Source organism: Cydia pomonella, chromosome 13 (genome assembly GCF_033807575.1).
Source record: "Cydia pomonella isolate Wapato2018A chromosome 13, ilCydPomo1, whole genome shotgun sequence".
Classification (NCBI taxonomy): Eukaryota; Metazoa; Arthropoda; class Insecta; order Lepidoptera; family Tortricidae; genus Cydia; species Cydia pomonella.
The window spans coordinates 11,458,943-11,485,412 of NC_084715.1; the positions used below are offsets into that span (position 1 = coordinate 11,458,943).

Genomic DNA, 26,470 nt, shown 5'->3' on the forward strand with positions numbered 1-26,470 from the left:
GTCAGATGGAATCATACTTTTGAAATTTTGTTAGGACTAGGCGCCGAATTACACGGAAATATCTCATATTTGATTTTCGATTTTCAGTATCTACAGGTGGCACAGGCGGACTGTTTCTCGGCGCTAGCATCTTGAGTTTTGTGGAATTCGTCTACATACTATTGCTGCGTCCCTTTTGCGATATTTACAGCCAGAGGGGCGTCGACCATTGGCATAGGAAGTTTGGTAACCGTCGGTTGGAAGACAACAAGTTTGTACCTAACAAGGAGTGGAGCTATCATGAAGATGTTGGAGCTGGCTTGAACCAAGTGAAACGCCGGGTTTTCAAAAGTTAGATTTAATCAAGTTAACATCTGTAATTAAAATAGTGACATATTGATTCCTTACAGAAAATAATATATTATATTTAATTATAATGCTCTATACTAATATATGTAATTATGTATGTTATGAAGTAATATATGTAGTAGTGATATGTCACTATTATGAGTTAATATTAGTTTAGAACAAAGTCTTCAATAAATTCTTCAAATATTTCCATGAGAATCTTCTTGTAACCCTCATCCTTTTGCATTATATTTTTGATATAAGGCGCTTTGTCTTGGTACATTATTTTATGAAATTGTTCGGACTCTGCAAAAGCGTTTGTTGTCATATCATCATCCATCCAAAATATTTGCACTAAACAAGCGTGAGTTACAATACCCCATAGATTTTGTTCCTTCGCTGAAGCCATGAATTTTTGTCTGCTCATAATATTCAGGATATCAATATCATTACTCTCCAGTATAGCTTTCAGTTCATCGTAGTAGTAATATAAGAAAGTATGAAGACTATCTTTCCGGAAGCGAGGATCCAAATTGCAGTGAAGTAGTTGCATGACGTCGCCTGCAGGGGGCATATAGCGCGCTGCCACAAAATCCACAAATACGCAATCATCAGGTACAGCACTGTTATCCTCCAATCTCTTATAATGAAATAAAATATTATTATTCCACAAATCTCTATGACATATAACGTTACGATGTTCTGAAGAGGGATCTGCTAAAGATAAAGCGGAGTTAAAAACGATATTCCAGCGGCTTTCGATGATTTTCATGTAATCTACATTTAAACTATACTTTGAAAAGGCTTTTACGGCTTCTAAGGCAGCCGTTCTGCATTGAATTAACCAAGGATCAGATTCTATGTATCCACCTTTTCCTAAAGTTTCCTCATATTGTTGATTAATTGTATAAGGCCGCTGAAATTCTTTAGTTTTTGCTTCCTCAAAGACGATAGAGCTAGCATGGAATCTGGCCAGTGCTTGGAGTGCTTGTAAGGTATGCTGTTTATCAAACTTTTTATGTCTACTCCTCATCTCGTACTGAAGAGCTGATAAATCTTCAAAAACCACTGCGTCTTGCAGGCATGTCACAAACTGTGGACTCCATGGTTTCAAACCTGAAATTAAGATCGTTATCTCATGGGAAATAAAAACCTATGTCTGGTCATTTGCGCAGAAATCATATATACACCCGAACATAATTTTAATGAGATTTTATGACGTAAGTATTTAAATGTTACTTTGCTACCATATTAATATGATGTAAAAATAATTTCACCTACGGAATACATTTCTTTTTTGTTTGACTACCAGCTTTGGCTAACTTTCATATAGGTACTTTCGTTCTATACTAAATTGGAGTTGTTAGGGTCCGCCAAATCGCCTTTTCATACAAACGTAGTCCTCATTTTCCTTTCTGGATATTAATATGATTGAAAATATTGTGTTACAATTCGTTGTAGATCAACTACAGCTATCTCTATCTATAAAAATCAAACGTCCCCTACGATTTTTTTATTATTATAAGAGTTAGAAACATTATAAAATTGTTAAAAACCTGTTTGGCACCTAGTTTTTAAAATAATCAAAAAAGGTCTAACTTAAGGGCATAGCTATGGTTAATATACATCAAACTAAGACGTCCGTCCATAAGAGAGGTATGGGCATTGTGAATGTCATCTCGCTTTGTGTGGTAGGGCACAGCCAGTGGATGTCATTCCAGATCTAGAGCAGAGCCCAACTGGGGAAATACCTCCACCTTACAGAAAACAGCAGCCAAATAACACTAGACCCTACTCATAGTGTTGTGTTCCTGCCGGTGAGTAAGGTTGCCAGAGCTCAACGAGGGGGGGCGGGTTTAGGGTCGGCAACGCGCATGTAACTCCTCTGGAGTTGCAGGCGTACATAGGCTACGGAGACTGCTTACCATCAGGCGGGCCGTATGCTTGTTTGCCACCGACGTAGTATAAAAAAAAACTATGTAAAAATATTTTCCATAATGTTTCCTACGTTTGTATGGAGAAGCGGCCGTCCCCTTTCCTCTTAACAAGCGTTATTTCGAAAATCATATTTTGGATGCGATTTAAATTATAGTAGGCACTTAACAAAAAGCAATTATGTATGTAACCGAGGCATCTACTATTACGGATATGTAGCTACATAGTATAGATTATTGTTGACGAGAGAGCAAAAGTATTTAAAAAATACATAATTATACATATTTATCTCACCTGGTACTGCTAGATTCCGTTTAATAATATTATAAAACATTGTTTCTTTTTCAAGGGCCTTAAAATCCTTCGCCATGTTCGCTTTAGCCTCGTTTGTCTTAGAAATTGCTTTAACGAAGAAACTCAACAATTTTCGCGTACCGTTTGAAGTTACAGATATTTGTAACTTCAAATAATCTGACACAAATCCAATTAGTTTGTCACTTGCGTAGTGCACGTCGTATTTTTCAATGACGGTACTTTCGCTTGCATATCCATATTTGGTAACAATCGATTTGATATCCTCTTCTGTTATGTACTGCACTGAAACTGATTTATTATTCTCCATTGTAACCACTTAGTATAAATTTTGCTTACACGGTTATTTTGGTCTCAAACCTTATTGTATTGAATATGAAATACTAAGACACTGATAGTTTTACGCTTATCATAAGTAAGTAATTAATAAAGAGCAAATACTAACTCACATCACATGTAACTGATAAGCAAAGAAAAGTAAAGAAGATAAGTTCCAGTAATCGTATAGTCTTAGTCTTCGAATAGGCCAAAATGAATGATTTAATATTATACAGTATGGCATTTAGTTTTATAGCTGGTATTGAGATAGTTGTTACAATTCTAACAATGCAGTAGGCTGTCTAAGCATTGCGATAGACATAGATCTACAATATAATATAAAAGATGATTTTGCCATAGATCAAAAGCACGACGAAACCCGTAATGGCGTTATTGGAAGAATTGAATTCGGAATTAACATGCGATTGCGTATATAATTATAATTGAAGAGAAAAACAACCACCTATGCAACATTTCCATTATGTGTTTTGAATTTCATTTATGCTATATTTCCTGGATGCAACTTTGTATTTCTCATGCTCTGAAAGTGGGTTGCTGTTTTAAAAAGTGAGCAAAAAATTATATGTTTCTGCTCTAGAGCACTATATTTTCTAAATATGTTTTTTTTTCTTTTTTTCACAGTAAGTAATTATATTTTTGGTTTTAAATAGAATTGTTGAACAATTTCATTGGTGTATAAAAAATAACGATATTTTTACCTAAATTGTTAATGCACACTCATGAAATACTGTTTTTTTTAAATGCACATACCTTGACAAAAATGGGTGCCTTTAATCCCTTGGTTAATAATCTACTACCTATACCTCGCTAACGTTTGGTATAGCTACAGCGAGCCCCAAAATTGCATGCACAGAAGTATTATGAATTAATGGATTTCACTGCATTCATGAAGTGGCCATGCAGATTTTCAGGTGCGAGTACAATCAAAGGGGTCACTAGGATGCTACAGGAACCCAATAGGGTCACGTTTTTGCTTCATTTTTCACACTCATCACATGCTCATTTATCTACCTACGCGATGGCCTCCTCTTTTAACACTTCAGTTATCTTTCAATGGTAGCGCTATATTAAATCTTATGAGTTTATGATGATACACAATACATTTTTATATTAAAATGTACAAAGTGTGAAAACTAAACACTGAATAACTAACTACACACTGAAAAGTGAATAAATATTCATATGAGAGAATCTACAATCCTGTAGGACTGGACATATACCGCACTTCAAGCATAAAAAAAAAGATGATTGCATAGCCGGAAGTTTATCGTAGGTATCTAACAAGGCAAAGGACTTACCTGTGCATTGGAGCATTTTGTTGTAGGTAATAAATAAATAAATTGCTGTACGTTTTTCTTTGTGAAAGTGAAATGTTCTTCCTTTTTTATTTCCATTATCTTTGTATGTTTTCCTCTTAATTTTATCTCTTAATCCCTCTTAGAATTGCATTTAGAAGAGTATGCTAAGGAGTATGTAATTAAAACGAAATGAAATGTCTACATATCTATTATAATTGTTTAATGGTGGCACGCGATACAGTACAAATTATAGATTTAAAAAAATTCTCTCGGGAGAGACCGAGAGTGTATAATTATCACTAATTGCACACATTAATTTAAAATGTAATTTTCAATAATCTCTTCAAATACTTCCATGGCATTTTTCTTGTAAATACTGTCGCTTTGTACCGTATCCTTAATGAAAGTAGTTTTGTCGTTCAGCATAACAGTTTCAAATTGCTCAGAGTCTCTGGATATATTTGTCATCATATCGTCATTCAACCAAAATGTTTGACCCAAACAAGCATGTGTTACGAGACCCCATAGATTTTGTTCTTTTGCCGACGTTATAAATTTATCTCGTGTAATAGTTTCTTTAATATCGACATTATAATTTCCCAGGGATACTTTAAGTTGGTTGTAGTAAAAATTTAAGAAGGAATTAAGGTTGGTTTTTCGGAAGCCAGGACTCAAGTTGCAATGTAGCAGTTGCATGACGTCTCCTGCGGGAGGCATATACCGTATCTCAGCGAAGTCCACAAACACGCAGTCATCAGGGTCAGTAGTGTTGGCGTCTAGTTTCTTGTAATGAAATAAAATATTATTATTCCATAAATCTCTGTGGCATATGACGTTACGATGTTCTTTCGAAGCATCAGCTAGAGATAAAGCGGAATTGAAAACGGTATTCCATCGGTTTTCAATGATTTCCATGTGTTTTGTATTTAGTGTGTATTTTGAGAAGGCTTTTATGGCTTCTAACGCTCCGATTCTGCATTGAACAAACCACGGATTAGATTCATCGAATCCGCCTTTCCCTAAAATATCTTTATACTGTTCATTCACTTTGTAAGGCCGTTGTAAGTATTTGGTCTTTGTTTCTTCAAAGATGATAGTGCAAGCGTGGCACAAATCCAATTAGTTTGTCACTTGCGTAGTGCACGTCGTATTTTTCAATGACGGTACTTTCGCTTGCATATCCATATTTGGTAACAATCGATTTGATATCCTCTTCTGTTATGTACTGCACTGAAACTGATTTATTATTCTCCATTGTAACCACTTAGTATAAATTTTGCTTACACGGTTATTTTGGTCTCAAACCTTATTGTATTGAATATGAAATACTAAGACACTGATAGTTTTACGCTTATCATAAGTAAGTAATTAATAAAGAGCAAATACTAACTCACATCACATGTAACTGATAAGCAAAGAAAAGTAAAGAAGATAAGTTCCAGTAATCGTATAGTCTTAGTCTTCGAATAGGCCAAAATGAATGATTTAATATTATACAGTATGGCATTTAGTTTTATAGCTGGTATTGAGATAGTTGTTACAATTCTAACAATGCAGTAGGCTGTCTAAGCATTGCGATAGACATAGATCTACAATATAATATAAAAGATGATTTTGCCATAGATCAAAAGCACGACGAAACCCGTAATGGCGTTATTGGAAGAATTGAATTCGGAATTAACATGCGATTGCGTATATAATTATAATTGAAGAGAAAAACAACCACCTATGCAACATTTCCATTATGTGTTTTGAATTTCATTTATGCTATATTTCCTGGATGCAACTTTGTATTTCTCATGCTCTGAAAGTGGGTTGCTGTTTTAAAAAGTGAGCAAAAAATTATATGTTTCTGCTCTAGAGCACTATATTTTCTAAATATGTTTTTTTTTCTTTTTTTCACAGTAAGTAATTATATTTTTGGTTTTAAATAGAATTGTTGAACAATTTCATTGGTGTATAAAAAATAACGATATTTTTACCTAAATTGTTAATGCACACTCATGAAATACTGTTTTTTTTAAATGCACATACCTTGACAAAAATGGGTGCCTTTAATCCCTTGGTTAATAATCTACTACCTATACCTCGCTAACGTTTGGTATAGCTACAGCGAGCCCCAAAATTGCATGCACAGAAGTATTATGAATTAATGGATTTCACTGCATTCATGAAGTGGCCATGCAGATTTTCAGGTGCGAGTACAATCAAAGGGGTCACTAGGATGCTACAGGAACCCAATAGGGTCACGTTTTTGCTTCATTTTTCACACTCATCACATGCTCATTTATCTACCTACGCGATGGCCTCCTCTTTTAACACTTCAGTTATCTTTCAATGGTAGCGCTATATTAAATCTTATGAGTTTATGATGATACACAATACATTTTTATATTAAAATGTACAAAGTGTGAAAACTAAACACTGAATAACTAACTACACACTGAAAAGTGAATAAATATTCATATGAGAGAATCTACAATCCTGTAGGACTGGACATATACCGCACTTCAAGCATAAAAAAAAAGATGATTGCATAGCCGGAAGTTTATCGTAGGTATCTAACAAGGCAAAGGACTTACCTGTGCATTGGAGCATTTTGTTGTAGGTAATAAATAAATAAATTGCTGTACGTTTTTCTTTGTGAAAGTGAAATGTTCTTCCTTTTTTATTTCCATTATCTTTGTATGTTTTCCTCTTAATTTTATCTCTTAATCCCTCTTAGAATTGCATTTAGAAGAGTATGCTAAGGAGTATGTAATTAAAACGAAATGAAATGTCTACATATCTATTATAATTGTTTAATGGTGGCACGCGATACAGTACAAATTATAGATTTAAAAAAATTCTCTCGGGAGAGACCGAGAGTGTATAATTATCACTAATTGCACACATTAATTTAAAATGTAATTTTCAATAATCTCTTCAAATACTTCCATGGCATTTTTCTTGTAAATACTGTCGCTTTGTACCGTATCCTTAATGAAAGTAGTTTTGTCGTTCAGCATAACAGTTTCAAATTGCTCAGAGTCTCTGGATATATTTGTCATCATATCGTCATTCAACCAAAATGTTTGACCCAAACAAGCATGTGTTACGAGACCCCATAGATTTTGTTCTTTTGCCGACGTTATAAATTTATCTCGTGTAATAGTTTCTTTAATATCGACATTATAATTTCCCAGGGATACTTTAAGTTGGTTGTAGTAAAAATTTAAGAAGGAATTAAGGTTGGTTTTTCGGAAGCCAGGACTCAAGTTGCAATGTAGCAGTTGCATGACGTCTCCTGCGGGAGGCATATACCGTATCTCAGCGAAGTCCACAAACACGCAGTCATCAGGGTCAGTAGTGTTGGCGTCTAGTTTCTTGTAATGAAATAAAATATTATTATTCCATAAATCTCTGTGGCATATGACGTTACGATGTTCTTTCGAAGCATCAGCTAGAGATAAAGCGGAATTGAAAACGGTATTCCATCGGTTTTCAATGATTTCCATGTGTTTTGTATTTAGTGTGTATTTTGAGAAGGCTTTTATGGCTTCTAACGCTCCGATTCTGCATTGAACAAACCACGGATTAGATTCATCGAATCCGCCTTTCCCTAAAATATCTTTATACTGTTCATTCACTTTGTAAGGCCGTTGTAAGTATTTGGTCTTTGTTTCTTCAAAGATGATAGTGCAAGCGTGGAATCTGGCCAGAGTACGAAGCGCTTGTAAGACGTGTTGCTCGTCAAATTTTTTATGTCTATTTCTCATCACATATTGTAGAGATGATAAATCTTTAAATACCATGACGTCTTGAAGGTATGTTACAAATAGTGCACTCCAAGGTTTCAAACCTAAAAAGAAAACATATTATTAGTATTACAATTTTCTATTGGACATAAAATAATACACCTATAATAAAACCCTTAATGCTCTCTACTTTCTACCCTACGTGAGATTTCGTGAATTGTGCCTCCCTTCCTAAACGCCTAACGTTAATAATTGATGCCCCTAAGTAGTAAGCTAGTACAAAATATTAAGTATCTATATCGTACCTGGTATATCTATATTCCTTTTGATAACTTCATAAAACATTAGTTCCTTTTCGAAGGCTCCCATCTGCTTAGCCATTTTTGTTTTAGCAGCATTTGTTTTAGAAACAACCTTAACGAAAAAACACAAATACTTTTGTGCATCATATGTAGTTACACGTACGTTTAATTTAAAATACTCTGCTCCAAATCCGATCATTTTATCACTGATGGGGTGCATAGTGTAAGCTTCTATGGTAGTAGCATCGGTTGCATATCCACACTTGGTAACTATAATTTTGACATCTTCGTCAGTTATATATTGTTTTTCATTTATTGCTTTTGTTCGAATGTCCATTTTTATGCTTATAATTTGTTCATAAACCTTTGTTTTATGTTTACCCAATCTTGAGCGGGTACCAAAACTCAATATTAAACACTCACGGGACTATATTACGGTAGACCGTGTCATATACTGTGCTCAAACGTTACTTTACATTGTTAAAAATACATAAACTAATGATATTTTTATGTTACTCGTAATTAAACTACTTTACTAGGTATTTACCTAGACAAAAGTGTGTCAAGTCGTATTTGCTGAGAAACATTGATATTATTCTTAATGATCCTTTATGGAAAATGCTAGATTAGAGTTGTTTATTTTCTTGCAGTGTGAAACTGTAATTTTTCAATAACATAACATCTACCAAGTCGCATTTATAACCATTAGTACAAAGTTATACAATTTAGTAAAAAGGAGATTATAGAAATGTGTCGAATTATTTTACCTTATTTTAAATTAATTCTGCTAAACATTGAATAAATAGTTGACGATCATAATATAAATTCATATAGATTAGCTTACAATAATTTACAATATAATTTAATATTATGAAATAAATAAATCGAAATCTTATGTACAGCGTGAAACTGTGGTTTTTAAATCATCTAGCAACTACCGCATCCCATAACCATTTGCATTACATTGTACCAATGACAAACTACACTTATACATATTTGTTTCGTGCTCGTTACACATATCTACATATTCCATAAATATTTGTATGTCAATAGTCAGTATGAACATTTTAGAATGATAAACAAACCAAACCCAACGCAATAAAATTTTAATTTAAGAATCACGTTTCCCGACAAATTTAGGTCAGTCTTATCGAGATGTGAGCGGTCATATCGAGGTGTGAGCGGTCAAATCCGATAAATTGAGTAACTGGGGTTATGAAATTAAATAAATTGTAAAATACCGCTTAGTCCTCGATATACTCCATAACATACTAAAAGCTAATGTGATTATTATGGAAACGGACTAATCTTCTGGTTCCGGTTCTGTGGTACTTCTCGAGAAGCGCTGAGTGAGAATTTTAATTCAACACATCAAAATATATTTAATACTACTCCGGTTCGCGCTTAGCAATGTGCCATATGTAGATAAATAGTAATTAGTATAATTACGAATGACATAAAAATATCATTAGTAAACCAATGTAAACAAACGTTTGAATACAGTAGTTGACACGAATCACCTCGATAAAGTCCAGAGAGTGTTTCATGTTGAGTTCACATAAGTTTGGGTAAAAATAAAATACAATTCTATAAACAAGTCACATAACAATGGATAATAGAGACAAAGCAAGGAGTCAAATACAATATATATAATACGAGGATATCAAAATGATAGTTACCAAGCGTGGATATGCAATCGATGCCACTGTCATAGGAAATGACACATTGTACTAAGTCAGTGATAAAATGTTTGAATTTGGAGCAGAGTATTTTAATAGTACGGTCACGTCTGAAAATATCGATACGAAAAAGTGCCAAAAATATGTACATACGACTTTACTGCCCATATATTAAGGTAGTGTATACATATTTTGGCACATTTTTCGTACCGATATTTTCAGACGTGACTACGTATAACTACAAATAATTAACAAAACGATTTGTGTTTTTTCGTTAAGGTTGTTTTGAAAACAAATGCTGCTAAAACAAAAATAGCTAAGCAGGAATCAATAGGAATATAGGTGAGATATACGAGTATCTAAGGTACTTAATATGTTTTCTTACGGTGAGTACTTAGGAGGTGTCCATTATATACGCGAGACGTTTAGGGTGGAAGAAGCAAAATATACATCTCACGTTAGGTAGAAAGTAGAGTCACGTTGGGTAGATTGTAGAGTACTTCAATTTGATTATAATAGAATCATTTCATATTCAATAGAAAAATGTTATACCTACTTATATTTCCTTTTTACTGTTATTTAATTTTAAGGTTTGAAATCTTGGAGTGCACTATTTGTAACGTACCTTCAAGACGTAATGGTATTTAAAGATTTATCATCTCTACAATATGTAATGAGAAATAGACATGAAAAACGTGACGAGCATCACGTCTTACAAGCGCTTCGTACTTGGCCAGATTCCACGCTTGCACTATCATCCTTGAAGAAAAGAAAACCAAAGAATTACAACGGCCTTATAAAGTGAATGAAGAGTATAAAAACATTTTAGGAAAAGGCGGATTCGTTGAATCAAATCCGTGGTTTGTTCAATGCAGAATCGTAGCGTTAGAAGCCATAAAAGCCTTCTAGAAATACAGGCTAAATATGGAACACATGGAAATCATTGAATTGATGGAATACTGTTTTTTTTATTTATGCATTATTTCTAGCTGATGCTTCGAAAGAACGTCGTAACGTCTAGGGTTACTGGTTTCTCGACCTTTTTTATTTCTCGAGGCACGGGAATTCTCGACCAGGATTTCTCGAGTATCTCGAGAAATTTTGAAAGTTTCAAAAACACCATGATATTTTAATTTTTTTACTTTATTACAAATCATACTTATAAGATTCCCATGTGAAATCAATAATCAAACAAATAGTACATTTTTAGTAACCATAAATTGCACTTCATAATCAAAACTTCAACAACAAACAAAAAAAATTGTAGCAGGTGCAGGCGTGTGCGCCGGATATGTTATAGTACCTATTGTATTTCTTTAGGTATTTAACAATATTATAAGTACAATAAGTATTATAGGTACAATAATACAATAATAATATATTAAATGAACTCGATGGGACAAACTTACAGAAATTTTACTACGTAATATTAATACTTGCTCTACGTAACAATGAAGCTGCTAAAATTATGCTATTTTTCTAATAGAAATATGTGTATCGCAATAATTTGATTTAGTTTTGTAATATTTGTTACATGGCCCATGATGTGTTACATGATGACGTGTCTGTTTATTAAAAAAATACTTGAAAAATAAGTACGACGAAAATTTAACAATTATAAATCATATACGATTATTTTCATTATTTTGCTTTCATAAGTACCTAATATAGACTATTTTTATAAAAGCACTTTTCAATAAAAAGACACGTCAAGATTGTTTACATTTTTTCTAATGCTAAAAAAAACTAATTATAGGGCTATATTCCCATGTACAGAACTCAAAACGAGACGAATTCTTTAGAATTTTGAGGGTAGTAGTTCAAATGTTTCAAAACATGAAAATCGGTTGAAGTGCCAGCACGATAGGGGACGGATCAAGGCAGTTTTTTATTTGGTTCGTTAACTAATAAATGTTTTAAGTAAGTACCTGAAAATGTAAAAAACAGATTGTTCACATTTATTTAAATACCTAAAGAAATACACTATAGACACATCACATGTTATACGCGTGTTTTCTTTTTATTTACTTATCACAAGAGATTTATTTCTCGAGTTCTCGAGGCATTGCCTTTTTTTCCCCGCCTCGACCAAGGACAAATTTCTCGAGATTTCTCGAGCAGAAACTCTAGTAACGTCATATGCTTTAGAGATTTGTGGAATATTTTACTTCATTACAAATTATTATTTTTTATATTTTTTATTTCTCATGCTCTGAAAGTAAATCGTCGTTTAGCGAAGTGTGTAGAAAACGATACGTTTTTGCTCTAGTGCATTGTACTATTCAAGTACGTTTTTTTACGACAAACAATTAAAATTTGGTTTTAAGTGGATTTGTTGTACAAATTCCATTCTGATATTTAACTCTCCATTTCATAAATAAGGACACTTTTTTTTTAAATGTGAATGATAAGTACCCTCGAGAAAACTATTCAAGTTTGTAAAGTCATGTTTTTTTAATACTAACACATGTATTTTGTTTTTCTTTTATTCGAAATGAAAAGTGGAGTGTATATCTCGGGTGAAAGGCACCATTTAAGTCTCGGGCTATTGGCACTCTCACTGCTGCGTTCGAGCGCCAAACTGCCTCGACAGAAATGAGTGCCTTTGATCCCTTGGTTAACAATCTACTATTTCATGGCATTTGCGCTTTAATAAGGTTTAAAGGGAAATATGTTGTTCACCCTCAACATAGGTAGGGCATTATCATCTGTACTATTTACTTTGAATTATATGTACCTAATGTGGAATACTATATATGTAGATAGACTCCACATATAAGCCACCAAACAAAAACTTGTTAAATGCCCTATAAAGAATATCAGTCAACATTGTTTAGAACATTCTAAACATGTTTGTTATTGCCGCAGGCTATTAACCTCTAATTAACATTGGGGTTTAAGAGCAGGTACCTAATACCTACGTTACGACTTAAGTGCCCATTACATCCACACTTCAGATATCAGACCTGGTTTAGGGCCCGAGAAAGAGTATTTTTCCGTTTCACCAAATATCAGCACATCATTTACAATATTTGAAATGTAAAAAATACTTTGTCTCTAATCGTGTGAAAATGTTCAATGTTTGATATTTTTGCATGTGAACCAATTTTTTAACGTTAACGTTGTGCTGATATCCCGTTAAACGGAAAACGATTATCAGGCCCGAAATCGGGAAGTGTGGATGTAATTGGCGCTTTACGCCGAAAGCATGTCTGAGAGACGCTATGAACAAAATAAATTATAAAATAATGCATTTATGGTCTGGTTATTAATGATTTTATTTAAAAAAATCATTTACAAAATTCCAGTCATCATTATTTCATGAACACTAAACTTCATTAAGGCGAGGTCCCGTCGGAATGTGTAATTCCGGAAATATTAGTTCCCTTGAGCTACTAGCGTACGTATTAAAAATATATATCTAATAAATATGTTATATTTGAGACTTTTCTTTTACGTCCCTCGGCTACAAAATACATCAAAATTAATATAATGTAAACAAATACATCACTTACAAGTTTTTCGGTAGTGCCTTTATAGATATGTCTAAAGAGATCATAATAATGTTACTTTTGTAAGACTTATAGATTTGTCAACGATTTTGCCGCGGGTATAGAGTCGGACCAAGATAAGTTGTAAGCGATTTTGATAGCCAAGCCTGATGTGCAAGTGTTAAGTAAATGTCATAATTTCATAGTTTTGACGTTTGACGTTTAAAATAATACTTGCACTATCTGGGCCGTATAATGATGCTGTTACTCTTTGACGCTAGAACATGCTCGCCTTAAACAACAATTCGTCTGTCTTCTTTGTTTGCAAGATAGTAGTATCTCTCAACAAGGTCTTCAAATAGCTCTGTGATTCTTGAGCTATAGGCTGCGTCTTCTTTAGCCACGTCCAATATCTCCTGACTACGCGACACGTTGTTTATTCTATCAATAGATTCCGGGTCACAGAACAATTCTTCCCTCTTCTTCACAGACAGTGCTATTATAGGCACTATTATTGCAGCTTGAGTCATCCCAAATAGAATACTCTCATCATAGGATTCCATAAACTTAGGTTTACTTAAAATCGTTGAGAAATCAACGTTAACTACACCTTCCACTTCTTTGGATAGTTCTTCGTAGTAGACATTAAGAATATAATCGAGATATTTGTCTCTGAATTCTTTCGTAGTGTTAAAATATATAAGTGAAGATAAGTCCAATGTTGGAGGACCATACAATACTGTCTGGAAGTCAACTATAAGAGCGTGATACTTATCATTATTGGATTTTATTAGTATATTGTTACACCAGAGATCGCGATGGATCACAGTATTTCGGTATTTTGCACTAGGTTTCGTTAAGTTCAAAGCATCGTCAAATAAAGAGATTATTAATTCCCTGACTTTCTTAGAAAAGTTTGATTCGGTTTTGCGATTGGAATTGACTTTAAGAAATTCGATGACAGCGTTTCTGCCGGTATTGCGCCAACTGAGGTCCTCGCATTCTTTTAAATGTTCGCTAAAATCTTCCCAAATTCTGTAAGACCTATGCAGTTCTTGAGACTTTTTTTCTTCGTAGATGAACGACTGAGCATGAAATCGAGCTAAGGTTTTCACTACAGCATTCATTTACTCGTATTTTAGAACACCTTCTTGACGAAGCATTCGATATCCTAGTTCTTTCACGTCTTCAAATATAAAGAAATCATTTTTAGTCAAGAGCGATTTCGGACGCCACTTACTCCCTGGAATTAATGATTAATATTGTTAATTTTATACCTAGGTAATGCTAATAAAATAAAACTACTTACATGGATTTACCTACTAGGTAAGAAAATGAATAATCAAAAAAAGTTAATACAAATGCTTAGAACACAATTTTTGACTTCGTAACTTTGTTTCGACATGACCACATACAAAAAGAAAGTTAATTACATGTACTATAAGATTAATTTGTCAAGTTTTGCGATATTTTGAATAGTTTTCGAGATATCCTCTCTTGAATGTTTATATAGGCTCTCAATTTTATCTTGATATCTACATCAGTGAAGCTGCTAGGCCGTGTTTAGTATCGCTTTCGTATAAATCGGGGGTGCTGAATTCACTTATGGTATCACATTGTAAGTAAAAACCAAATTTAAAAAAAACTTTATTTTTAACTCCTCTTCTGTTAAACCGCTGAACCGATTTCGTTGAAATTTGGCATAGAGATAGTTTGAGTCCCGGGACAGGATTTGTAACCAAAATCATCTTTTGAGAGTGTAAAAAGTGGGTTGGAAATTAGTATGGGGATTCAATAGCCGTTGAACCGATTTAGATGAAATTTGGGATGGTCTACATCTTTCATTTAGTTGAAAATGATACCAAAAAAGACTTTAAACCAAAAATTAATCAGTATTAACCTCAGAATTCAGTTTTGGCCAAGAAGCTGCATTCACCTCACATCCCATTTTACACCTTTAAGGGATGGTTTTTGAGATAAAATCTATTTTATGTCCTGTCTCGAAATTCAAAATATCTCTATACCAAATTTCAACTAGGTATTTGTTTAAAGTGTTTATGTTTTTACTTCGGAATAGTGTCAATAATGAATAAATGAATTTGGCACTCCCAATTTATATGAAAAAGATACTAAACATGGCCTAGTAGCTTCACTTACGTAGATATTAAGATAAAATTGAGAGCCCTAAAATAAACTTTCAAGACAGGATATCTCGAAAACTATTCGAGATATTGAAAAAGTTGATTAAACTAAACTTGGAGCAAATTTAATCAGCTTTTGTGTAAATAGTCATTAGTTTTGTCTAAGACGTAAAGTTTCCAAGATATCAGTGAAAAAACGAAAAATGGGACCTTCAAACCCCCTCTTCCCCCCGGCTCAAGGGCTACGGCCGGGGACTTTTATATGTTTACCTCCTAACTAGTCCAAACAAAGTTACGGAGTCAAAAATTGTGCATGTTCCAAGCATTTCCCGCTATACCTTCTTATTGCTTGGCCTATATAGAGCAAGACATTAAAAGTACATACTAACACTATACTATCCTATACATTTTATTCATGAGAAAATAAGTAAGGTTTGGCGGCTCTGAGATCTTGGACTAACACATCGCGTATTCTGAATTTAAAATATTATTTCGTTTTTGAAACGAATTATAGCGGTAACCGAAAATTGTAAATTATATTGAAAAGGTAATCAAGACAAAAGACAGTGTCTCCGTCCAAGTTCCAAGAAAAAGCCCTGCTACATTGCAATGAGTAGGTAATAGGATATTTACGCGGCCCCCTTACATTACAATTTTTTTTTTGTTACCAACGTAATTAATAAATTTTCCAGTACACATGGTGTTTTTGTTGAGTGTAATACTCTTTCCTTTACATTTTTCAAATCAAATCAAAAAGCAACAACCTTACTCAAATTAGATATATTAAAATATAAAAAAAATACTTATTTTAATGAAATCCACTTCATTTTATCTTATTACCTACTCAGGTTCAATTATACTTACCTCCATTTTGATCAAATTTTACGAATAAGTCACTCAACATCACGTATTCTTTACGGAAGAACTTCGATTCTATCAAAAACTCCGCCAGCCATTGATCATTCGGCATGCACTTCACAAAGAACTTGTATTCAGAATGAACTCCATTGGCTTCGACTGTGACTGTAAGCTTTAAATGTTCTCCTAAATAACCGATCAAGCTGTCAGAATACTTAGAAATTGTAAAATCAACTACGTTGTATTTTCCGTATTGCTTAATAATAGCGTTAACTTCTTCGTGATCTAATAATTTCATAGTAGCAATATCTCGCGGTTGTTTCAGAGAAAGCTATACAAGAATGAAATCGTCCGAACAACGATAAGAACTAAGAATATTTACTCTTAAACTAAGGGCCGGTTGCACCAAACAGTCGGCAGGTAGGTATTCACGTTCGCAAAAAAAATATTGTAGGGGAAATTTTTACATTATTTTTGTATATACTAACTGTATGATCTTCAATAAAACGATACTTGAAAGTCTTCGGGTATTTATTAATAACGTCTTCTTATAGATATGACAATATTATTAATATTAATATTATAGCGAGCTGTGTACCGTGTCAGGGATATAAAGCAAGAGGGGGCTGTCATAGTGACACTTGGTAAGGTTTTACAGCACGTTGCATTTACAAAGAATGTTATGACAGGTGCGTTTATAGAGTATGCTACATCTTTCCCTTTTCAATGAAAATAAGTTTACAATTATCAATTACTTCGTTTTTTAATATTATACAATTAGCAATACAAGTTGTTTACTCTCATACATTGGTTTTTCTTCCCCCTTAAAACAAAGACATTCGCTATCTATTAAGGTAGTGAGACTTAAAATAATATACAAACTATACTAATTACACGCAACCTAAAACTACGCATTCGACCAACCCCGTGACTGTTTGGCTGGTCTGGTGAAACATCCAAGTCATCATGCCGGCCTTATATGATACGATGTCCTCGTATATTTAACATTATTTTTATCTATGAGATCATACGACCTCATGCCATTACACTTGATTATGTTACCCTGTAACCATACATTTTTATTAATATCCTTCTTCCACCACACATCTTGACCCTCAACAAATGGTTGCTTATTTCTAGATCTCTTATTATAATTTATTACATTACTATTCCTAGTTCTATTAAATATATTTTCTGCATTTTTGATCGTCTTTGGTTGTAAATACTGTGAAGTAACTATTAACTTTGTTTTTAAATTTCTATTCATTACCAGTTCACTAGGAGTGACATTGGTGCCAGATGTGGGTGAAGCCCTATACTTTAGTAAAGCTAATCTGTAATCACTTTTATCTTCTAAGCATTTGTATAACATTTTTTTAGCAATCTGAACTCCTTTTTCCGCCATACCATTCGATTGGGGATACCTAGGACTTGTGTATGTGAACTTAAATCCCCACTCCTGTGCAAAGTCCTTACACTCCTTCGAGTCAAATGGAACATGGTCAGATACTACTTCAGCCGGAATTCCAAAATTAGAAAAAATTTCTATCAGTGCATCAATTATGGACTTGGAACTTTTATTTGTTATCTTTTTGATGTCCAACCATTTAGAATAGTAGTCATAAATTATTAAATAATTCTTTGTTTTAAAATCCATAATATCAATAGCTATTTTATAAAATGGTAAGCAAGGTATGTTGTGCGACAGTAGTGGCTCTTTAACATTATTATTTTGAAAAGTTTGACAAGGAAAGCAACGCTTAACATATTCTTCAATATGAGAGTCAATATGTGGCCAATAATATAAATTTCTCGCCAGTTGCTTCATTTTTGTCACACCGATGTGTCCTTCATGTAAGGTTTTAATGAATGACTGTCTCAAACTTTTAGGAACAATTAATCGATTATTAAAAAATATCAAATAGTTATCTATAGTCAGTTCACCTCTTAATTTATGGTAACTATGTAGACCATCAGGAATATCCTTATTATGAGTAGGCCAGCCATTTGTTATGAAATTTCTTAATATCTGTAATTCGTTATCATTGGTACTTTCATTTATTAATACTGTTTTTTGTTCCTTAGAGCATTCTAAATTGTGTGCTAAGCCCATGCAATGTATCACTTCATACATGTAAGACTCATCGGTGTCCTGTGACAATTGATAAGAGCGTGATAGTAAGTCCGCAATGTACATAAATTTACCTTGTAAATATTTGAATTCTATGTCATATCTTAATAGTTTTAGTTTCAATCTTTGTAACCTTGGCGACGGTACTTCATGAAGATGTTTCTTAAGTAAACTTTCTAGGGGTTTGTGATCATTAAGTATTGTCACTTTACGTCCATATATGTAATAATGAAATTTACGTGTAGACCAGGTTACACTTAAGAGTTCTTTTTCAATCTGTGAAAAGTTACGCTCAGCTGATGTTAAACTTCGTGAAGCAAAGCAAACCGGTTTGCCATTTTGAAGTAGACAACATCCAAGTCCATCTTTGGATGCGTCACACTGTATAGTTATGGGCAAATTATCATCAAAATTTTGAAGGACCGGAGCTGTACTGATTTTATTTTTAATATTAGTATATACATCTTCATGAATTTCTGTCCAAAGCCATTCAACATCTTTTTTCAATAACAGTTGTAATGGTGCTGCAATATTAGCCAAGTGTGGGATAAATTTTCTTAAATAATTGACCATTCCGAGAAAAATTTGAAGTTCCTTCTTATTATTAGGACTTTTCATATTAACAATAGCACTGACTCTATCTGGATCAATTTTCATGCCTTGTTCTGAAAAAATATGGCCAAAATACTTTACTTGCTTTAATTTATATTGAAATTTATCTTTATTAAAGCGAACATTGTGTTCTCTGGCTCTACTAAACACCTTGTCTAAAATTGCATCATGTTCCTGTTGAGTGTCAGCACATATTAAAAGGTCATCACAATAAACAATAACTCCGGGGATGTCACCAAAGGCAGTTTCGCTATATTTTTGGAATACCTCAGGAGCTACTGAGATCCCGAACGGACACCTTACAAATTTGTAACAGCCAAACGGGCTATTAAAAGTACATAAGTCACTTGAGCTGTCTGTTAATTTAATATTATAAAACCCATCTGATAGGTCGAGCACAGAAAATATCTTCTTATTACTTAATTTTGGCACAATCTCATCTAAGGTTGGTATTAAATGGTGCTCTCTTATTAGCACTTGATTCAAATCCTTCGGGTCTAAACAAATTCTAAGTGAACCATTCTTTTTTTCAATTATGACTAAATTGCTAACAAAACTTTTAGGGTGGTCTACCTTAGCTATGACTTTGTGCTTCACCAGAGCTGCCAGTTTGTCCGCGAGGCGCGGCTTCAGGGAGTTGGGCACCCTCCGTGGAGGTCTCACCACAGGCTCAGCGTCAGGTCGAATGCGCAGTTGCAGTGGTGTTTTGAACTCTCCAACACCCTGAAATAGTTCGATGTTTTTATTAATTACCCAGTTTTTACTATTATTATTAGTTACCAGATCAGTTTTTAAAATATTAGTGGCAATATGATCAGTCTCAATTGAATCAATATTAGTATTATTTAATAACTTCAATTTTACTAATGAGGCTAATCCTAAGATTGGTCTGACACTTTCTTTGACAATTAAAAACTCAGTCATGACTTCATCACTTTTAACTGCTTTAGAAAAAACTTTTAGTGTGACTTTACCTATTGGGAACAATTTCCCACCCCCGAAGACTTTAATTATTACTCTCGTCTCAGATATTTTGAAATTGTAATCATCATTGACAATTTTCCTAAAATCCCTGACACTGATCACATTAATTTGAGCTCCGGTGTCACATTTAAAACAAACATTTTTATTTTCTACTCTGAGCGTCTCAGTCCAATCATTTTTACCCAAATCTATGGAATAAACCTCATAAGTAATATTATTAGACAGTCATAAGTCATGAACATTGTTACAGGCTTCTTCAATGTCATTGTTATTAATGTTATCAACCCGTCTCTTATAAAAAGTACAACCCACACTAAAATGATTCAGCCTGTTACAGCTCGAGCAAGTCTTACCATAAGCAGGACACTGTTTAGGACCATGCTTGGTGTTACACTTTTTGCAGTTATAAAACCATCTATTATAACGACCCTCCATATTAACATTTTGAGACATAGTCTTTTTATGATTACTGAAATACTTAGCTTTATTGGACTGCTGTGCTGCCCGGCCGGTCTGAACTGCATGCACCTCCGGGTTGTTGAGCGTCTTCACAAATTCTCTGGACAGCTCTGCAGACCTGCAGATGTCGATGGCCTTCTCCAAAGTGAGATCCTTGATTTCAAGTAGCTTCTGTTGGATACGTTGCTCCCGAACACCAATAACAATCTTGTCCCGAAGAATCTTCTCTTTCTGGTCCCCGAAGTTGCAATTCTCCGCTAGTTTTCTTATTGCTGTGTAAAAAGCATCAAATGTTTCTCCCTCTTCTTGGTTCCGCTTGTTAAGATTGTATCTGTTTATAATTTCATTTTGTTTCGGCTTGAAGTAGTCGTCGAAAACTTCGATCACCTCCTCTAGCTTGTCCTTGCCTTCCACTTTAAGAACATTAAAATATAATTCTTGCGCTTCGTGGCCAACGCAGTTAATAAGTATTGCTGCTTTTCTTGTTTCCGATATTCTTTCTAACCCCGCCGCTAGCACGAAGTTGCGAAAAGATAGCTTGAAACGTTGCCACTGCGGCCAGCAGTTTTCGATATCTTCTAAATTGAGCCCCACGGGCATTTTATATTCGACGGCAGACATTTCGTTAAAATCTTCTTAATCTTCACTTGTCTTTGTTCAATGAACATATGCACTCAGTAGCGATTTGTAGGTTATCTTATCCAATCCAGTTTAATCTTCCTGAATTTGACTCCTTTTCGGCTGCGCCATGTATGATCTTCAATAAAACGATACTTGAAAGTCTTCGGGTATTTATTAATAACGTCTTCTTATAGATATGACAATATTATTAATATTAATATTATAGCGAGCTGTGTACCGTGTCAGGGATATAAAGCAAGAGGGGGCTGTCATAGTGACACTTGGTAAGGTTTTACAGCACGTTGCATTTACAAAGAATGTTATGACAGGTGCGTTTATAGAGTATGCTACACTAACATTAACTTAAGAGAGTCATAGTTGCTACCGTTGCGTTGTGCGGGGGGGGGGGGGGGGGGCGGCAAAGGTGGCGCGCGAAAAGTATCAAATTTCAGACAATTCAGCCCGCAAAAAGGTCAAAAGGACCTGGCTGTGGCCCTCGGGTTAACAAGTGCGGAGATGCCTAGAAACTAGCAGGGCCCACGCCGAGGAGGACCCGTGCGATATCACCTTTTTATACAAACGTAGTCCTCAATTTCCTCTCTGGGCATTACAATAATTATTGAAAATATTTTAACACATTGTATTGACCATATCAACCACAGCTATTAAACGTTGAGGTTTGATGTTTTTAAATATTTTAGGAGTTAGGAGCTTAGGAGCATTTAAAATTTGAAATCTGTGTTTTTGCTCCTAATTTTTACAATAATCAAAACATCGAAAAAAAATTAACGTGAGGAGCTTAGCTATGGTTAGTATACATCAAATAATTTAAAAAAAATCCATAATGTAATGTAATCCATAAGAGGAAAATGGAGACTACGTTTGTATGCAGAAGCGGCCGTCCCCTTTCCTCTTAAGTACTCGCCGACCCTTTACCTTTTTCAGTTTATACCTATACTAGTCGGTTTGTGACCTGTAGAATTAGCGAAATCCCATAAGACTTCGTCATTTTGAAAAAAAAATCAAAACTGAATGGACAAAAAAAATGTTAACGATGATGTTTAAGTGAATGATGTGACATTATAGTCATCGAACCTGCTCACAAAATGTTACGAGAATCGGTTGAGAAATGCAAATTGTACGGTCAAGGAATTTAATTTCCTACCCATTTCGTACCTTGTCACAGTGACAAACAACATGGAACTCGCTAGAGACCTCACACTATTGTCACTGTGACAAGGTACGAAATGGGTAGGAAATTAAATTCTTTGACTGTACCTAGGGGAGAACATCCGGACAACTGTAGAGGGGACAAACAAAGCAAATCTTGTGCTATGATACTAGGCGACGAAATTCATACTTATATACATAGAAAACACCCATGACTTAGGAACAAATATTTGTGTCTATCACACAAATAAATGCCTTCGAACTCGGGACCATCGGCTTCATAGGCAGGGGACCCACTAGGCCAGACCAATCGTCAACATACGGAATAATTTTTGGCCAAACTGAAATTATAGACCTCCGCTTCGCTCGGCCAATTAACGGGCAGTAAAATAGTCTCGGAGAGTAAACTTTACCAACAATTGGTATACCACTTGCTTTAGTTTAATTACAGCTATAATAACCTTGATAAGGAGGTAACTGAACGTGTTATATATTTATTTTGTAATTATTTTATCACAGACAAATAGAACCAATGAAGATCTTAGTCGTATGTAATTAGTTATATTATGTCGGGCTAAAAAGTGCAAAATAAACACAAGTGCTGATATACAGGCATCAGCTCCAAGAGCTCGTGTATAAAATAAACTAATATTGGAATCATATTTTCATAATGGGACGAGTAATGGCGGAGTTATGGAGTATCAAACAAAAAAAAACATATAACCGAATTGAAACCGCCTCCTTTTGAAAGTCGGTTAAAAAAGTGTAGTTTGTCTCGCACGCGAGCGCAGTCGCAGTGCACTCGTGCTAAGTTTACACACATTAGGAACACATATTATCACTAAATAGACGGCCAAATTTCGGTACCTAATCTATAAATTATTTATTAACTTATTATTAATTATTACAGTACGGAGTCCCCGGCGATAAATATTGCACATTGTTCTTTGGAAAGAGACTATTTACGACGAGTTACAAACACGACGACGGTCTATCAATCATCGTATTTATTACTTAATTGTACACCTGTATTTGTACCGACTTCTGTACCCCTAGTGTAAATTTAGTCGATAGCGAAACGTGACGTACGCGTTTGCGTTAAGTCTCATTTTGTATGGGTTTTTGAACAGCGCGCCAAGCGGGACGTTTTGGAAAGTCAAAAATCTCATACAAAATGACACTTAACGCAAACGCGTACGTCACGTTTCGCTGTCGAAAATATTTACACTAGGGGTACTGTGCTTCGGAGTTTATAACTCAACTGCAGATTCTGTTGTATTCTGCTTCGGTTCTATTTTTATGTTCTGTGTTATTTTGTGTTTGTTTTAAGAGTCAATGGGTACAGTCAGCCAAGAAAGTGGTTTACCACTTTTCGACTCTATTTGTCAAGTAATAGTACACTGGAAATCAGCGTCGTAACACTACTCATGTGCTGTTATCCTTTTCTGAAACCACCCGCAGCACTGTAACTTCTAATTTACCTAGATTTAAGCCTATTTGAATGTTGTTATGTATGTGTGTTTCGAATAAAAGCATAATTCATTCATTAATTCAATTGGGTGAATGCACTTTTTCTTGTCACTCATTCCCATGGTTACTGTCGCCTGGGTTACTTTTAAAACCCTAGTTTTAATGGTATTTAACATAAATAATTTATTACAATTAAAATTGACAATTTCATCATTTATCAAAAACACAACCTCAACTCAAGTCAATCAGTGTGGCTGGAGAGAGTCACCAATGTGTGATTGCGGAGAGCCAGTGCAATCCATGCACCATATCATCTACGACTGCCCAAAGAGAAAATACCCTGGAGATACTCTGGACTTGCTCCTCCCTGATGAAAACGCAGCCCGATGGGTGAAGGAGCTAGATGTAAAATTATAGTACCTAATTAGTTAAAGTTTCACTAATAGTGTAAGCGACCTTGACAAATATCTAGCCATAGGATTAAATAAATAAACTCAAGTCAGTCAGAAAATTACTCTCCATAGAAAGTTTCATTTATAGTTAACTGTGTTTACAGCTCTTGAGTAAATGTTTAAATTCTTAGCACTGTTGACGATGAAGATCTAAAAGCATAATAATGGTGTTCTGAATATAATATAACCGGCACTCTTCTCCACTGTATTTACAATTAGCCCCTACGCCAGCTGAGACCGATTTGCGGGCATCTATTTGCACCCGTGAATGAGTTCTAGCTGGTGTATTACATAACATCAAGTTTGTTATAAATGGCCTCAGCGCTGTTGGCTTCGGCAAACACACGACACTTCCCAAAACCCCATGGTCCCGAGATATAGAAAGACATACATAATAATAATAAACTGTTTACGCTATAACTAAAGTCATTCGGCTACCAATAATTTTAATTTTAATGTGCGTATTTGAAATTTTCAGTTAAATAAGAGTTCATTCAAGAAATGTATAACTTCATATAAAAATAATGGATACTTATACATAATATGTTTAGTAAAAACATGTTAAATACCCCTTAAACGTCGAATTATGGCAGCTGTCAGAATTCCACGGAAATAAAAATCTGAGTTTAGATACAAAACTATTTACTATTGGGATTTTATTCACTTAAGAGCAAAACTGTCCCAGTAGTAGCATATTAGGAGAATGTAGAGAAGTTGATGTCGATCAAGGGGAGGGGCACATAATTAATACATAACAGTACTCCTTGAAATTTTCTACAAATCCGCCTAACATATGATGGCCTTGTCATTAACGGTTATTTTGTAATTTCGAATCGAAAAGTAGAAAAAAAAACCACATTTTTATTTTTTCCAATATTTTTATATCCTCCTATGGAAACTCTCCTAATATGCTACTAATGGGACAGTTTTGCTCCTAAGTGTACGTACACCTACTTTATGGGGCACATTCGTATCACAAACATGACTGTTCCAATGTACCCCAATTAATAGATTTCTTTTTCTTTTTCAGATAATTTGCAAAATTGGCAGGGAGCCACATAGAGGAATCCAGAATTCCAGATTAATAGAAAAGAAAATTAGACATCGGCAAAAAATGTTGTGGTAGGAAAATTGTCTTACAGTAACCTGTCTGTACCGTGTTACATTTTGTAATGTAAGAAATGTATAACTTTGTTGATAATAGTATTCTATACAACCGTGTTATAATAGATGAGCTTTTCAGTCGAGTACCATGTTTAGGGAATTAAACTTGCTGAGTTGCCTAAGTAAGGTACGAGATTGAAAAGCTCATCAGATTAATATCACTATTATGTACAATACTTTTTCTACGAGTTATCTAAAATCCTTTTTTTTTCTATTAAGCCTACCTACATAATTAATGATAATTGGTATGTATCTCACTAGACAAAAATGTAGTACTTACAAAAGACATACACACGCGTTTTATGTCTTTTATATGGGAGCGCGGCGGCACGTGATTGGTCAAATTCTTTAGTCATTTAGTCAACTATGATTACAGCGTATCGAAACGAATATTATAGTTACGTTGGGAGCCCATACATGAAAAGTACCCAATTATAGTTTGGTATACGAAATCTTAATTCAACCATGAACGAGTAGAAAAAAGGTTTTAAAGTTTAACTTATTTCACCTTTGCTATTTTCATGGTCAATTAGAACGATTTATGATTTAAAAATGTTTTATTTAACCTATACGAAGTTACACCACACTGTCGGAATGTTCCCCCTACATATGTACGAATGTACCCCCTCGATGGGATAGATTCGGACATTCAAAAGCTTTTACTAAAATTCAATCCATTAATATATATTAAAAGTTCTAACAGCCGCTTCGGTAGTCAAGTGGAATATATGTATAATGTTATAATGATTGATTGAACAATCTATCTTTAATTACCCAATGTTAGTAAGTTTTTGGCAAACATTTCATTTTTGGTACAAGATTTTATCGATGACTGTACGTTTCTTTCCATGGACAACTATTACCTACTCATTGAGACAATTGTAAAAACGCCAAACAAAATGAGTCTGCGTTGATTTATCACCCAGTTCCCATGGCCACCTCTTGTCTCGATCATCAGATCAGCTCCATGTCATCATAATATTGCATT

General features: G+C 34.3%; 3 protein-coding genes, 1 long non-coding RNA gene and 1 pseudogene across 4 annotated transcripts; 1 reads left to right on the top strand and 4 right to left on the bottom strand.

Annotated features, from left to right (window-relative positions):
- Nucleotides 1-321: 321 nt before the first annotated feature.
- On the bottom strand, nucleotides 322-3,654 carry LOC133524218 (uncharacterized). The gene is made up of 2 exons (XM_061860114.1): nucleotides 2,557-3,654; nucleotides 322-1,443 (listed from the first exon to the last, which is right to left on the bottom strand). The coding sequence occupies exons 1-2, from the start codon at nucleotides 2,882-2,884 to the stop codon at nucleotides 497-499; spliced, it is 1,275 nt and encodes a 424-aa protein (XP_061716098.1). The 5' UTR covers nucleotides 2,885-3,654; the 3' UTR covers nucleotides 322-496.
- Nucleotides 3,655-4,406: 752 nt separating this feature from the next.
- On the bottom strand, nucleotides 4,407-5,330 carry LOC133524564 (uncharacterized; the record flags this gene model as incomplete). Its single annotated transcript, XM_061860647.1, has 1 exon — nucleotides 4,407-5,330. A coding segment is annotated over one exon (807 nt), but the record flags the coding sequence as incomplete, so codon positions are not given.
- A 1,658-nt stretch (nucleotides 5,331-6,988) lies between these two features.
- Nucleotides 6,989-10,186, bottom strand: LOC133524217 (uncharacterized). Its single transcript, XM_061860113.1, has 2 exons — nucleotides 8,254-10,186; nucleotides 6,989-8,052 (listed from the first exon to the last, which is right to left on the bottom strand). Exons 1-2 carry the CDS (start codon nucleotides 8,585-8,587, stop codon nucleotides 7,106-7,108), a joined length of 1,281 nt encoding a protein of 426 aa, XP_061716097.1. The 5' UTR covers nucleotides 8,588-10,186; the 3' UTR covers nucleotides 6,989-7,105.
- LOC133524228 (uncharacterized) lies at nucleotides 7,468-26,035 on the top strand. The gene is made up of 2 exons (XR_009800345.1): nucleotides 7,468-7,552; nucleotides 25,349-26,035. It is a non-coding gene; the product is annotated as an uncharacterized LOC133524228 (long non-coding RNA).
- Nucleotides 13,183-16,901, bottom strand: LOC133524227 (uncharacterized; annotated as a pseudogene).
- Nucleotides 26,036-26,470: the final 435 nt, after the last annotated feature.